The sequence below is a fragment of the Corapipo altera genome, unplaced genomic scaffold (genome assembly GCF_003945725.1).
Source record: "Corapipo altera isolate COAL_440 unplaced genomic scaffold, ASM394572v1 0, whole genome shotgun sequence".
Taxonomy (NCBI): Eukaryota; Metazoa; Chordata; class Aves; order Passeriformes; family Pipridae; genus Corapipo; species Corapipo altera.
The window spans coordinates 87,794,749-87,810,177 of NW_020884872.1; the positions used below are offsets into that span (position 1 = coordinate 87,794,749).

Consider the following 15,429-nt stretch of genomic DNA (forward strand, 5'->3'; position numbering starts at 1 on the left):
TTCCCTCTGATTTCTTTACACGCTTTCCTTTTCCAGAATGCAGTGCTTTGGCTCTCTGCTATTCAAGACTGTAACTAGGAAAGTCCAGAGAAGGGAAAGATGGTGACCTAATCCTGTTCATATTTAGTTTGTGTTTGTGAGAACCTGGGTTTGCACCCAGGTAGGTACATATCATAGTACTACTGGGCTCCTGATCCCAAGTCCATCAATGCTTAAGGAAATCAATTGAATACTCTTTAGGCAATTCAGGTACTTGTGACATTCTTTTTATTCTCTCTGTACATCTATCAGGCACTAGGTGCTGGTCATCCACCTAAAATTTCCTTTCCAGCATCTGAAAATGGCACTTGAAAAGCTGCTGTGTTTGTTTTTCCCTTTTTCACCTCTCCAACAGAGACTTACATGCTAAAATAGGTATGCCAGAGTTCAGTGTTTGTACAATGCTGTCAGACACATGGTGTGATTCTTTGGGTTGTCCTGTGCATGGCCAGGAGCTTAACTTGACCTTGTGGGTTTCTTCGAACTTAGGATATTCTATGATTTTAGGACTGGAGCCAGTACTGTCAACTATAGAATTGTAGAATCATGGAATGGCTTGGGTTGAAATGGACCTTCCACATCATCTCATTCCAACCCCCATGCCATGGGCAGGGACACCTTTCACTAGACCAGGTTGCTCAAATGCCCATCCTCCACCCTGGCCTTGAACAGTTCCAGGGATGGGGCATCCACAACTTCTCTGGGCAACCTATTCCAGGTGCCTCACCAATCTCATAGTAAAGAATTTCTTCCTAATATCTAATCTCACCCTGCCCTCTGTCACTTTAAAGCCATTAACCCTTGTCCTGTCACTCCATGCCCTTGTCAAAAGTCCCTCTCCCTGTGTCTTGTAGCCCTTTAGATACTGGAAGGGGCTCTAAGATGTCCTTGGAGCCTTCTTTCCTCCAGGCTGAACAAACCCAACAACTCTTTCAGCCCGTCTCCACAGCAGAGGTGCTCTGGCCCTCAATGATCACCTCAGCGCCTCCCCTTTGCTTCTCTTTTCCAGAAAATGAAAACTTCACTCCAAAAACTGCCAGAGATACTCCTGGAGCACAGCCCGCATCGCTCCGGACGTACATACGTCCGACCGTAAGGAACACTGCGGTTGCGAGGCGACAACCCGCCACCTCCCCCGCGGATCCACGATGACTGAGAGGGGGAATTGCATCATAGAGCAGCGCGGTTCCTGTTCCGGCGGCGGCGATGGTGGAGCAGGGAGGCGGCGGCGGCGCCATGAGTTTCCTCAAGCGGTTCCCGCCGCCGGCCGATGGCGTTCGGCACCAGCAGCCGGACACGGAGGCGCTGCTGGCGGGGCGCAGCCTGGGCGCCGGCACCCTCTACATCGCCGAGAGGTGCGGGGGAACACACGGCGCTGGGGACGCCTCGGGGGGCCGTGCTGTGAGGGGCTGCTCCTCCTGAGGGCGTCCTGGGGGGGCTGCGGGGTATCCTGAGGGGGCCGACGAGTGGGAGCCTTCCCTTGAGAGGCTCTCACCCCTGAGGGGCCTGTGGGGTCACCCCTGAGGGGACCTGCCCGAGGGGGGATGTGGGTGATTTGGATCAGGGTGTGGAGGAGGCCCTGGGGGGGGGGGGGCTGTGAGGGGCAGGGGTGTGTGTCCTGCTGTTCCTGCTCGAAACGGTGTTTTAAACAAGGCAAAAGGGAACAGCACGGCACGGGAGCCCGGCTGGTGGTGCATTCAGGGCCAGGCTGGATGGGGCTTGGAGCAAGCTGGTCTAGTGGAAGGTGTCCCTGCCCATGGCAGGGGCTTGGGACTAGATGATCATGAAGGTCCTTTTCAACCCAAACCATTCCATAATGAAAAACACGGCACCTCTCCTCTTTTGACAGGCAAGTGGATGGGGTTGTTGGGTTTCTGCTGTTATTAGCTACTATGTTGTTATTCATGTTGCGTTAGTCATGTGGAGACTGTATGTTCTTACTAGGCAGAAATCAGTCTGGTTATTCTGGAAGATGTTATCTGAGCTCTTTACAGTCTCCTTTAAATCCTCTCTGCATTGTATAGCTCAAGAAGACAGCTTAATGATTAAACCAACATAATTTTCTTGACCATGGAAAATACTCGTAATATATTCTGCACTAGAAGAGCATTGTTAGAAAAAAAATGTCATTTAGAATGTGCATGGAGGAGTAAATTGTCTTTTAAAACCTTTAGACTAGGAAACATTTATAAAATGGTCAATATTTTGCCTGAACTTGTTAGTGGTGTTGTGTTGGAGAAGAATCTCTTTGGAATTTTGTTTACTGTTTTGTTTAGTTTGGTCACAGATACTGAAGCTTTTGTTTGTGCAGCATCAGGTCTCAAGAGGTGTAATGTTGAGTTTCCTTGTAACTTGCTTTCTATAGGTTTTCGTGTGAGGCACAATACAAGGCTGCCACCTTCCTCTCAACATGTTTGGAGCACGTTGCAGAGGTTTTACCATAGTCACTTGCTGGTAATGAATAGAATACGCCAGTGTTTGCAGGAATGCCGTGGGAGAACTAGGCACCCAGGAGGACAGCGTGGCTCTGGATCTGTGTACTGATTCTCTATCAGCAGCTGTAAACATTGAGGACTGCTCAGTTGAGGCTAGGAAAGAAATTCTTTACTCCCACTGCACTAGTTCTTGCTCTCAACCAGATTTTCCAAAGCAAGGAGTCTTTTTGTGACTTTTCCATTGGTTCTATCCCTCCACAAAAGCTTATGAATGCTGAATTTTGCATGTGGTGGAGGTCTCGCTTTCTGCCTGTCAGTATTTCTGTTCCCTGTGTGACCTCACTGATCGCAGACACCCAAAACTGGCTTGAGTGTGATTTCTCGTGTGCTTAGAAAGATGTTGATCATTCTGATATGAAGGAGGCAGCGCCCAGTGGTGACAACCTGTGCTGTCTCTTGCTGTGGTTAGTTAGAGAGTGAAAATGGGGGGAAGCAGAGGTTATACAGATAAGTTGCAAGGGAAGGAATACTCATAACCTGGCTTTGTTAGCTCTGCTGATCACAGAACTGTTTGTTTTTATACACCCAGGCTATACTCACATCAGATCTATAATTCTCTAGAAATTGTGACACTGACTTTTCTTTCGGTGTTCTCCTTGAAAAACCACATTGAATAGTTTGAGTTATAAATCACACTCTGGAACCACTGTAGTTATCTTTGGAATGATAGGTACCTACAGGGAGGAGAAAATGAAGAGGTAAGGAGAGAAATTCAGCATTCAGTGCAAATGTGATAAAGCTGCAGTGTGTTTGGGGTGCTCAGCTTCACATTCTTTGAGAAGAGGTTTCTTTTACCTCAGCCAACAGTTAATGCCATTGCAAAGTCCTGTTTGGGCAGGTCCAGGTCTGTGTATGCCTGGAGAGTGCCTTGTCCAGAATTACTCTTTTGGGGTTGTTTTGCTTTTCTGCAGGCTTGAGTCAGGTACTGTGGATACCACTGTTAGTTTGTAACTTGTCTCTTTTTCCTCTGCCCCTCCTTGCTAGTCGCCTGTCTTGGTTGGAAAACTCTGGAGTTGGCTTCTCCTTGGATTATCCCACCATAAGCTTACATGCTGTGTCCAGGGACCTGAGCGCCTTCCCAAGGGAGCACTTGTATGTCATGGTGAACGCCAAATTTGAAGGTATGCCTGGAGTGTTCCTTAGTGCTCCCACACTGTCCTAACTGACATGATTTCTTCTTCAAAAAGAGTAAATGTTGGTTTTAAAAATTATATGTTTCATCTGAGTAACAGCTTGTATTTTCTTTTTCATTTTTGCAAAGTATAGTTGTCTTAAAAGTACAGCTTTGCACTCTTCTGGAGTGACTTCTGTACAGTTCTGCTCTCAGCATGTGACTGTGTACAGCTGGAGATGCTGAGAATCAGTTCCCTGCTCTGTTACACTGTTTTAAACAATTTAGTTCCTCTGCAGTCTCCCTCTGATTCCAGCTTGGATATAATTTTTTCTTTATTGAATTTATATTAATGTTGCTGCCCTCTCCAGGCTTTATGGATTCCTGCTGTTTCACAGCAGCCTGGAAATTTTCTCCCACAGCTTACTTAAAAACAAAAAAAGACAATAGGTCATGTGACCAGGCTTTAATGGATCTTTGTAGATTGCCCACAAAACCAACCTCTTTGACTGTTCTTGCTTTGATATCAAGAAAACAAACTTTCTGTTTCATTGGCTTTTTTTGATATAATAATTTTTTTTCTTATGGTAGACCTGTTAATATTTTAAGTGTGTCATAAACTGCCATCTCAATTGAAGAGTAATGGGTGTTAGGTGTTGGGCAGGTCTTCTTTCCCCTTCGTGCCTACTGGTCATAATAGTTAAAGGTTAAAATCTGGCATTTAATTTTTTTTTTTAATGTATCCAGAAAGTAATGACAGGACTCTGAGGAGGCAGAGCCGTTTCTAAGCTATTAATGCTCTTCATTATTTCCTTCTCTCAAGTTACTAATAATCTCTGACAGTCTATCACTACAAATAATAAGAGAATATGCATCCTCCTCTTGGTTCTTCTTCCTCATTTTCCTTTAACGAGTTATTTTGAAGTAAACTGGGCTTCGTCTGAAGAAAGAGACTGTTTCTAGCTTTTAATTCGTTCTGATCATGGTGTTTAAAAATACAGATATCCTGTGTTAATTCTTATCTAGAAATCATTAATAGACTGATTTTTGCGGTATTTCCTCCGTGTGTGTAAACTTTCTTTTATATATATGTACTCTGCCTACAGTAAATCTTCTACAGCAGGTAGATTTTAGTTTTCAAGTCTAGCCCTGATCTGCAGTTTTAACTGCTAAATAGTGTTAAACTCAAACCTTTCCGCTTTCTTGGCTGCAGGAGTCTTCATTCTCAGTTGGGCAGAGAACATTTTGTTCTTCTCTGAAAGTTTTTGTTGTGCTCTCTATGAGTGTGTGCCTTGTCCTCACCCCTTTTTCAGAAAAAGGCACTCAGAGGTTGACTCTGTTGAAAACGAAGAGCTGGACTCAACAGTAACAAGCTGTGCCTGCGGGTGTGAGTTGGAAAAGGATTGGGTAGCTTCCTTTGCACACTACATTTTTGGGGGCAGCTGGCTGGCAGCTTCTTGGCATCTTCATATTCTTGGTGGTGCCAGTTTTGTATGTGATAAAAGCCACTCTCAGTGGAACAGCCTCTTCTTCTGTAGAAAATAGTTATGCACTTTTGAGGCTGTCAGTGCAGTGTCCCCAGCCACAAAGTGATGAACTGCAGCCATCTCTGTGGTTTTTTATATTCACAGAAAGTAAAACACTGTGCTGTTGCTTATTTATTCATGCACAGAAGCCAGGAAGTGCCGTCTTGCCCGCAGTTGTCACTGGCTCTGGGTGTACTTTCTACCTCTGACATCTCGCTGGCTAGCTAGGAATACTGGAAATGGAGTAGAGATCCTCTGTAAATGTCAGAGTCCCCTGTGAGGGGCCACACTGGAAGGTGGCTGATTTCATGACAGTAACGTTAAGGATCTGTAAAATTCATGTGATTTTAAAAAAAGACATGTAGTGTTCTGCAAGTAAGTGGCAACAGCTGTGAATTAGGGGCAGGGGATGAGCACAGTTGTTTTTAATAAGGATCAGGCAATTTTCCTCAGGTTCATGAATACGTTGTGTGACCATTACAGAAATCTTAAATCATAAAATTATAAATAGAGAAGTTTTTGTGTGCGTTGCAAGTGCTGTCAAGGTGCTGTGAGAGGACCTCATATGTCTGTGTGAGTCCTGGAATCTCCTGGAGTTTTCTGGGAGAACAGAGTGGGGTTTTTTGTGCCTCTGTCGGGTTGTGTCCAGGTTTCTGATTTGATTACATGTGTGTTCCTGAAAGAATAAATAAATGTGACTTCTTTTTTTTTAATTTTTTTTTTCAACTAAATAAACGCATTTCTCTTAAATATTTCAATTTCCTAAAGAGGAGACAAAAGAGGCTCCCATGGCTGAAGGGGAGGAGGAGGACGACAGCGATGACGATGTTGAACCGATTGCAGAATTCCGATTTGTACCTAATGACAAATCAGCCTGTAAGTGAGGGGGAAGTTGTGTCTTAATTTAAAGTCCTGGCTATATGTGGAAGACAGTGGGATACAGAGATGCAAATGCCATGAGTTTTGAGTGCCCTTTTAATTCCTTGATTCCTGTGTGCTGAAAATAACAAAGCAAATTTTTTTTATCTGGCCTGAAGCTGGAATATTTCAAGCAGCTGTTTCTTAAGGAAAATTCTAATGCTTTAAAATAGAGACTGTTGAGTATAAATACGTGAGATGAACAGTCTCACTTATATACATTTGGAGAGAACATGTATGGGAAACGTCTTTTAAATTACTAATTCAGTGATGTTTGAGTCAGCGACAGTTTCATTAGGAAAATGTTAATACCCAGACACTACCACTGGAAAGCAGTCATATCCCATCTGGTGTGGAGCTTACAGTTGGATTCAAGTTTTAAGAATCTGATGAATGAGATCCTGCAAGGATTCCTGTAGTGGGTAACCACAGGTGGAATTGTCCATAGTCCATTTCACCTTTATCATCAGTGAAATTACGGAGAAGTGCTGTTAAGAGGATAAAGCACCAGGCTGGGATCTACACGATTTGTTTCCTGCATGGCTGCTGACTTGTGAGATGATGTTTTCAAGTATGAATTCAGTGGTGGTTCTGCTATAAAGGAATATTCTTAATCTCTTTGATCACTCAGTCCAGGGTTTCTTGCCTGTTGTTTTGGGGTATTGGTGTAGAAACAAGGGAGGTTTGCATTCACTTGTGTTCCTGCAGTGGAAGCCATGTTTTCAGCCATGTGTGAGTGCCAAGCTCTGCACCCAGACCCGGATGATGACGATTCAGACAACGATTACGAAGGGGACGAGTACGATGTTGAGGCCCGTGGTTGGTAACAGTTGCTTCTTTTGAAATACCTGTCAGCACTTAGACACCTGGTATCTGTTTACTACTCGTCTTGCCAAAACATTCTTTTTGTCACAGGCACAGTGTAGAAACACATAACTCTGCAGGGAATATGTAGTTTAGCAGTCACAAATCACAGGGATTCAGCAAAAGCATTGTTCTGGTTCTCAAAAGGCCACAGATGCAAACAGCAGGCTCTCCTGTGCCCAGTGGCTGTGCTAGCCCAGGTTCAGTGCCCGTGCTGCAGTGTGGTCAGTTCACTGTGTACATTCTGTACCTCATGTAAGTAGCTTTATCTCAGTCAGTTAATCTGAGCGTAACTTGCCTAGCTGATGTCCTACTCCTCCACCCCTGCATGTTTTAGGCTCCTAAACTTAGGTCTGATAAACACAAACTTGTTTTTGCAGAGCTAGAACAAGGTGACATCCCGAGCTTTTACACGTACGAAGAAGGATTGTCACATTTAACTGCAGAAGGTCAGGCCACGCTGGAGAGGTTAGAAGGCATGTTAGCCCAGTCTGTCAGCACTCAGTACAACATGGCTGGAGTGAGAACAGAGGACTCGATAAGGGAGTTTGAAGGTAAGAAATGCTTTTGTTTTACTAAAGAATATCTTCATCAGTGACATAGCCAGTGGGATCGACTGCACCCTCAGCAAGCTTGCAGATGACACCAAGCTGAGGGGTGCAGTTGATATTCCTGAAGGATGGGATGCCATCCAGAAGGACCTGGACAGACTTGAGGAGTGGGCCCATGGGAACTTCTTGAGGTTCAACAAGGCCAAGTCCGAAGTGCTGCACGTGAATTGGGGCAACTCCTGGTATTGATGCAAGCTGGGAGATGAAGGGATTAAGAGCAGCCCTGTCAAAAAGGACTTGGGGGTGCTGGAGGATCAAAAGTTGGACATGAGCTAGCAATGTGGGCTCCCAGCCCAGAAAACCATATTCCTGGCTGCATCAAAAGCAGCGTGGCCAGCAGGTTGAGGGAGGTGATTCTGCCCCTCTATTCCCTCTGGTGAGGCCCCACCCAGAGTACTGCATCCAGCTCTGGGGTCCCGAGCATAAGAAGGACATGGACCTACTGGAGCGAGTCCAGAGGAGGTCATGAAGATGATCAGGGGGCTGGAGCACCTCTCCTATGGGGACAGATTGAGACAGTTGGGGTTGTTCAGCCTGGAGAAGGCTCTGGGTACATGTTATTGAGGCCTTTCAGTACTTTAAGATAGGGACAGACTTTTTGGTAAGGCTGGTTGCCATAGGACAAGGGGAATCACTTCAAACCAAAAGAGGAGAGATTCAGATGGTAAAAGATTTTTTACCATGAGGGGGGTGAGGCACTGACACAGGTTACCCAGAGAAGCTGTGAAAGCCCCATCCCTGGAAGTGTTCAATACCAGGTTGAATGGGGCTTTGAGAAACCCCGTCTAGTGGAAGGTGTCCCTGCACATGGCTGCACGGTCCCTTCAGCCTAAACCATTCTGTGATTCTGTGATATGAAAGCAGTGGTTCTCCAATCTGGCTAATCCATAAACACAAGGACAGAGCAAGTATGATGGTGTGAGTCAGACTTCACTGCAAAAGGTATCACCCACATGCCTGTGGCCCTACAAGGCAGAGTGTTGCCAGCTGTGTATTGAGGGCTGCTCTGTTAGAGAGTGAGCACTGCTGAGTTAAGAATGCTTGATTCTTCCCAGTATAATTTCTTGGAATAGTGGTAGTGTGAAGTGGATTTAGGATTAAAAAAAAAGTTAAACTTGTCAGTCTACACTGGGATTAGGAAGCAATTTCTACTCTAGACGAGTTGTAGTTTTTGTTTGGTTTTTTTAATACTCTAAATTGTAAGTTAATAATTGTCTTAACAGAGTTCAGGGTGAATTCAGAAATAATGAAAGATACTGAAAGAGATGTAAAAAAAAGATCTGGTTTCCTGAAGGATTCTGTCTTTTAATTCTACTGATTGTTCAAATATGTATTTAAGGAGTAAAATCTCTTTCTGCTGGGTGAAAAAAAAACCGGATCTCTCAGACTTTGCCTTTTCTGCATCTTGTTTTCAGTGGAGCAATATATTACTTGGGAGAAGAACAGGGAAGTAGTTTAATAGCATTGCTTTTTTTAATCTTTATAAATTTCAGTGCTTTTAATATGCCCTGATGTTTTTGAAAGATGGAGAATGATGCAGCAGTTGTGGATTTCTAGCTATCAGCTTGTGTAGAACGGTCAACAAAATAATAACTAACTTGTTCTCCTCCACAGGGAGGATTTTTTTAATCTTATCTGTTTTGTTTGTTGTTTACAGGTTCTCTTTGTTCTGCAACTTCAAATAAATTTATGTAATGTAAAGACAACCTTAGGTGATACACTCCTGTTTTAGCAGTGCCCTTTGTTTGAAAATTTAGTCAGGTTTCTGAACCCCAAAATTTTGAAAATTAATATAATTTGAACAGCAAGTATGTCACATGTCTCAGAGTCATCTTCATCAGATTTGTTTATTTTCCTAATCTTATTTGCTATGGTACTGCTGCTTGGTTTTCTGCAATTATAAATCTCCCCAGGGCTGCTCAGTTTCAGAATTACATTAATGTTTGACATTGTGGCATAGAGCAATTGTTCTTGTTTTCAACTTGATGATTGTTGAGACTGGTTTCAGAACAGGATCTAACCTCTTTTTGCTAGAGCATGATTAGAGGTATTCAAAGGAATTGTTACACCATTTGTTACGCTGAAACTTCATTTAAAACATGAAATAGTTTTAATCCAGTGTTTAAGTCTTTCAATAAGACAGGGTGAGGTGAGGTTGTAGGAAGCAGTGACATCTTTAAGTGACCAACCAGTAGAGCTGGAACAAACCCAGAAACTTGCGAGCACATCAGTGTTTCCTTAAGCCTCTTTCAGGAGTTCAGAGGAGTTTTCTGTCCTTGCCACGTCTTGTCAGCAGAGGGCATCTGCACTCTTTCCCGTGAAAACATCATCCACTTGGTTACAGAGCACTGGCTGTTTCTTTCAGATGGGATGGAGGTGGATGTAGCACCAGTAGTCGCCGGGCAGTTTGAAGACGCAGAAGTCGATCACTGAGGAGGACCTACACTGCTGTAAGTTCCTCTGACTTCCAGCAGCAATGCTTTTCAGTCCTGCAGAGCCTTCCCTCTCAGTAATGTGTGTAATGTATGTGATCCCAGATCTCCTTCGGGAAATGTTTCATGGTCATATCAGTATGATGATGATTTAGAGGATGGAAAAGGTAGCTGTAGTTAGCACAAGTGTGGAAAGATGTTCAGTGATCTGTCCAAAATGCCTACTGGCATCACCCTGCAGAGGCAACCTGTGTGGATATGCCTGTTTGGAAGACAGGTCAGCCCTTTAGTTGATTTAAGAATTGTCCAATCCTAAAGGCTCTTAGATGCTGGTATACGAATGCTGGAGCCATCCCTGGGAAGTTACTGTCCTTAGTATGTTTTGCCCTTAGTGTGCAGGATTTCACAGGCCATTTAGGGAGGCAGGACAGTTCACAGTGCTGAAAGTCCATCTCTTCCTTCACCGTAAGCGGAGCAGGAACGGTTCCTGGTAACGTAACTGTGAAGTTCCTGGTAAAGTTACTGTGCAATCTGGATGGGATTGCTCTCAGGACTGCACAGCTTACAGGCAACACCCTGCTCAGGTGGTTGTGCCAGTGTGCCCTCTTGCCTGCCATCACCTGTGCTGCTTTCTCCTGTTATTAGTGTTACAAGATGTGCCAGTGTTTCCTTGCTGGTGCTGGGTGCGAGAGGAAGAGCAGCTTTTTCTGGGAGTGTCTGTGGAAATGCACAGGCACAGCGGGGGGTGTGATCACTACTGCACAGACTGCACGAGGTGCTCCAGTGGTGCTGCAAGGTCCCAGTTCTTCTGCCTCTTTCGTAAGCGAGACTGACAGCCCTTACCCTAAAGTGAGTGTCACACTATCCCACTTGAAACGCCAGAGAAAACAGTTGTGGAGCAGACAGCCAGAAGCTTGGAGGAGGAAGGAGGAAAGGGCCACAAATAGGAAGATGACACACTGAAAAAAGTCAGTGGAAAGTAGTTAATTAAGGCTTACAGTGTCACTGAGAAAGAGGCCACAGTCCCCGAGTAAGGCTGTTGTGGAGAGGTGATGCACAGCTGCTTTCCTCCTCTGTTGCTTTTCTTTGTTGTTGCAGTTCAGAAAGTCTCAGAGTAGTTCTGTGTTCTCTTACCTCAACCACTGCCAGTGGTGCTGAATTGGTATTTATCGTGTAAGAGCTCAAACTTTTCTGCAGTCACACTTCTACCCTGGGAAGGACTTCGCAGAACAGAGACGAGTTCTTCCAAAAAAGTCCAGATACTGGTTGTCCTGCCACTGGATGGTTACCCAGTTTGGTAAAGGACAGACTTTAAAATTAAAGGAAAGCCTTTAGATGTAGACCAAGTACCTCTTAGAGAGTGAATGGAAAGTTTGGCTCTGATGACTCCATCTCCAAGATTACTCTGGCCCGTGGTTTATTAAAAAAAAAAAATCGTGCTGTGGAAAAATTCAGATTTGAGTGCTTTATTATCCGGGTTTAAACTTGAGCTGGATTAAGGAGAGTTAGTGGCTCATAGCAGATCTCTAAGGAGTCTGAAAGTGCTGCTGGAAGTGCTGTAGACTGATCTTCTAGCAAAGCGCAAAATCCACCCAGTAAGAAGTAGTTTTGGTCATGGAATTCTTCCTGCTGCTTACTCCATGCCTTCCATGGTGCGGCACATACCTGTCAGAGATTAATGCTGTGAGAGGTAACTGGACAGGGATTCTTTCTGTCTTTTGCTTGTGCTGATCAGAGCTGAGGAGCTGATCCCTGTCCGAGCAGATAAGTGACCTGCATGTGCAGTGTCAGGTGTTGGCAGTGACGTTGCTCCAGGTGGCAGTTCGGGAGCCAAGAACGCAGTGGCCCTTTTAAGTAACCGCCAGCCTGAGTGTGTTGGTGTAATTTAATTAAGTTCAGAAATCTAGGATCTAAGGCAGCAGTATACAACTGAAGGTGCAAAGTGACAAGGACACTCTTGGAGCTCTGTGCTAATGACCCTGCTAACAAGTTTGAGCATGAGGGTGCCTTGGCTCTGCACTCCGAAAATAAGGACAGAGAGGGAGCCTGCTGTGATCTTATGGGTACTCCATGGAACAGCTCAGCCCTTTAACCTCCTGAACTGCAAAACGATCTGCACAAACATCTTGTTGGTTAGCGCAGTGCTCTGCCTCTAAAGCTCTGCCCCTGTGGGACGCTCACGTTGTGTGTCACTGCTCATTACTCAAATGGGATGTGACAGTCTCCTGCTGAAGCTCCTGGAAGACTTGCTGATGGTCGATGCAGGACATTTCCACTGTTCTTGCAAGAAGCAGTGTTTGTCTGCTGCATCACGAGGCTGCAGTAATTGTTCCTAAGCAACTGATGTGTCTGTGTGTGGCGGTGCAGCGGGGTCTGCCAGGGCACCCTAGTACATGCTGTAAGCACATGCTGTCCTTAGCTGACCTCAGTTTGGAGCTGCTGCCAAAGGCAAAGATGCTCAGCCCTTCTGAAAAGTAGTGGGTTTGCAGTAAAGTGCTGCCCTCTGACTGCAAACAACAGAGGGTTACTACTCTGTAAAGGTTAATATTCTTTTAATGCCAATTATGTAAACTTGGGTGTCTTGTGTCTTTCAGATTCCTCTTGTGGCACTTCCAGAATAAGCTGTAAAACCGAAGGCATTGCAGTGACTATCGGGAGTTAACCTTTTTTTTAAATGACCTAAGCTTAGACATCTAGGTCAATAAATGCTTTTAGAGTTGTTTAAAACGGGGTTTGACATTTGTGACCACTATGGGGTTATTTAAAAAAACAAAACAAACAAAAACAATAAAACCTCTTGCATCTAACACTTGAATGGGGCTAATCAGGGTCATTTCATAGTATCACAGAATGATTTGGGTTGGAACATCCCAGTTAAAGATCATCTAGTTCCAATCCCCCTTGCCATGGGCAGGGATGCCATTCAGTAGATCAGGTTGCTCAGGACCTCATCCCAACCTGGCTGTGGAACACTTCCAGGGATGGGTTCACTCTCTGAGCAACCTCTCTGGCCTTTTAAAGAAGCCTTTGTAGGAATTCTAGGACTTGAGAAATAAAACTGTAAGTAGAACAGAATTTTAGATTGTCCTGGAATTTTCCATATTTTTTTACCTGTTCATTGACTCCATGGTGTAGAATGGAAATAGAAGTGTGACAGCTAAAAGGAAATAGGGTTGGTCAAGGATTAAAAGCAAAGCTAAATTAAAAGCCCCACAAGTAACTGGCTTTATCATTTCAGTGCTATCCCTTTCATTTCTCTGAGAAGCAGAGTTTGGGCGTTGAGGAGATGGAATAAAGTCTGTAATGTCCAGAGAAAGAGAACTGTTTTGTGTCTTTATATTAAATGTTAACATTGTTAAATAAACTAAGATTTTTGTATCTCACAACCAGCTCTGTGTTGTAGTTCTCAGTCCTTTTCTTCGGCAACAGCTTCAGCCCTTGAGTTTCAGCACTCTCTTCTGTAACAAAAAACCTCCAGTGAAGCCATTTTCATCATTTACCCAGATGTGAGGATAAAAGGGTGGAATATTTGCAGAGCATGCCTGTGATAGAATTAGTCTGACACACCCCAAACTGAGGAACCTGGCCTTAGATTGCCAAGATCTTGGTCCTGCTGCAGCTTTTCCTGTTTCATGTCTCTGTGGGGTGGTGTTTTTGCCATGGGGCAACGTCAGCAAATTCAGGTTGTTCCCACTTCCCCCCAGTATTGAAAGTCTGATAACAAATTTCTGTTTTCCTTTGATTTGAAGTTGACTTGTGATTGTTTTTTGGGGGATATTGTAGTGCTGGTATATGAACAGTTTACTGGCTCTACACTCTTGGAATTGTATTGAGTGGTCCTGCCCTGCTTAGCACATTAGGATGTGATCTGGTTTCAAGGTACCTGTAATTATAACCACCCTTTGTTGAATATTCATTAGGAATGCCAGTCAAATGAGGGATGTCTTAATAGTGTTGTGAACCATAGCTGAATAAATGAGGTATTTAGCATGTTACACAACAAGACACTCTACAAGAATGTCTGTACTAGCCCCTACATATGCATATGTATATATGTGTTTATGTAAATATGTGCATGATTTTGTTAGGGATACAGAGCAACAAAGGAGGGTACTGAGTGATGTGTTGATTTTTGCACTGGGATTTGGAGAACCTTAGCATGGTAAAACTGTACCAGCACCATAGTTTAGGCAAAAGGCTCATTCCACTCTGACTCAGCAGTCACTGTTAAAACATACTGGTGGGTTTTTCTGTGTGTGTGTAAATCTGAGTTGCAGTGTGGTCTTTCTGTTCTTTTCCACACTAAACTGCAGACTGTTACATACCCTGGCATTTGGGCACAGTTAACCACAGGGCAGCTGGACTGTACACAGCTCCTCTCAGCACTCTCACTACATCTGAGCACTAGGAAGCTCCAAAGGGAGAATTTCTGTTGTACTAACGTGGAGCTCCAGGAACAGACATCTTGTCTTCCAGCCCAGTCAGTGGAGCAAAATTAATTTTGGTGAGGTGGAAACAAACCTGGATGAGCCCTGAAGGGTAGCACTGAGCAATGTCTTGTGTGAACTGATGAGTTTTATTTCCAATAAAACTTTGCATTTAGGCTATGTGTAAGTGTTGTGTACTTCATAAGCATTCATTGCTTTGAATGTTAAATACTCATTTTTGTCTGTCCTACCAAAAATAGTTAAATTCTTCAGTTCCTAACTTGGGTTTATTTTTCATTGTTTCTGCTACTTTTTGTTTTGTGGGGTTTTTTGTTTGCTTGTTTTGTGTTAATTTAGTCAATTTAAGGCTTGTCTATTTCTTAGTGATTTTTATTTCTATTTTATATTCTACTTCTAGTGGCTATAAATAGAGCAACTACTTGTTAATCACCCAGGTTTGTACCAACTTCTTCTAAACTATATGTTATGCCAAAATAAACAGTACAGATGTGGAGAAGTCATATCTGCTATGACCTTTTCAGTTTATGGACTTTGCTTTTGCAGGCCTTCAGAAATGACACGGAAGTAGGGTCTCTAATCTAACAAATCTTGGCTGCCCTGTAGGTTTGTCTCTCTGTTTTCTCTTTTCCCTGTCTGTTTTTATGCTCTTTGAGGTTTATTTTTGAGACCTTTACCCTGTGGGCTTCATGGGCTCAGAGGAAACATCAAATCATGTAAATTATGGAAGGTTCGTTTCCATAAGAAATGAGGCTGAAAAGTGGGGGAAAAAAATCTGTAAGGCATAGAACACTTTAAAAATAGGTAAAAGGTATAAAAAGCAGTAAAGCAAGGAAAGGAAGTTAGAACCCCCCCAAAGTATCTGTTTTAGAAGCAGAACATGGTATAAAAGTAAATATTTTTTCTGAGGATCACCTCTTACCAGGCTCAGTGTGCCCGTGTGTGGTCCTTGCCATGAATAGTTTTACCAGAGACAATTTCCATTAGC

The 15,429-nt window shown here is 43.8% G+C and overlaps 1 protein-coding gene and 1 long non-coding RNA gene across 2 annotated transcripts; one reads left to right on the forward strand and one right to left on the reverse strand.

The window, feature by feature from the left end:
* Positions 1 to 250: 250 nt before the first annotated feature.
* On the reverse strand, positions 251 to 1,215 carry LOC113959521. Its single transcript, XR_003531846.1, has 2 exons — positions 1,017 to 1,215; positions 251 to 405 (listed from the first exon to the last, which is right to left on the reverse strand). It is a non-coding gene; the product is annotated as an uncharacterized LOC113959521 (long non-coding RNA).
* A 15-nt stretch (positions 1,216 to 1,230) lies between these two features.
* On the forward strand, positions 1,231 to 13,385 carry CLNS1A (chloride nucleotide-sensitive channel 1A). Its single transcript, XM_027668451.1, has 7 exons — positions 1,231 to 1,394; positions 3,519 to 3,655; positions 5,940 to 6,047; positions 6,798 to 6,908; positions 7,334 to 7,507; positions 9,930 to 10,014; positions 12,591 to 13,385. The coding sequence occupies exons 1-6, from the start codon at positions 1,246 to 1,248 to the stop codon at positions 9,995 to 9,997; spliced, it is 747 nt and encodes a 248-aa protein (XP_027524252.1). The 5' UTR covers positions 1,231 to 1,245; the 3' UTR covers positions 9,998 to 10,014; positions 12,591 to 13,385.
* The last annotated feature ends 2,044 nt before the right edge of the window (positions 13,386 to 15,429 follow it).

Bases quoted from the DNA above. Each gene is read 5' to 3' on its own strand.
- CLNS1A (XM_027668451.1), top strand. From the start codon at position 1,246: ATGGTGGAGCAGGGAGGCGGCGGCGGCGCCATGAGTTTCCTCAAGCGG. The intron at 3,656-5,939 runs GTATGCCTGGAG...AATTTCCTAAAG, and splicing joins GGTGAACGCCAAATTTGAAG to AGGAGACAAAAGAGGCTCCC. The intron at 6,909-7,333 runs GTTGGTAACAGT...TTGTTTTTGCAG, and splicing joins GTACGATGTTGAGGCCCGTG to AGCTAGAACAAGGTGACATC.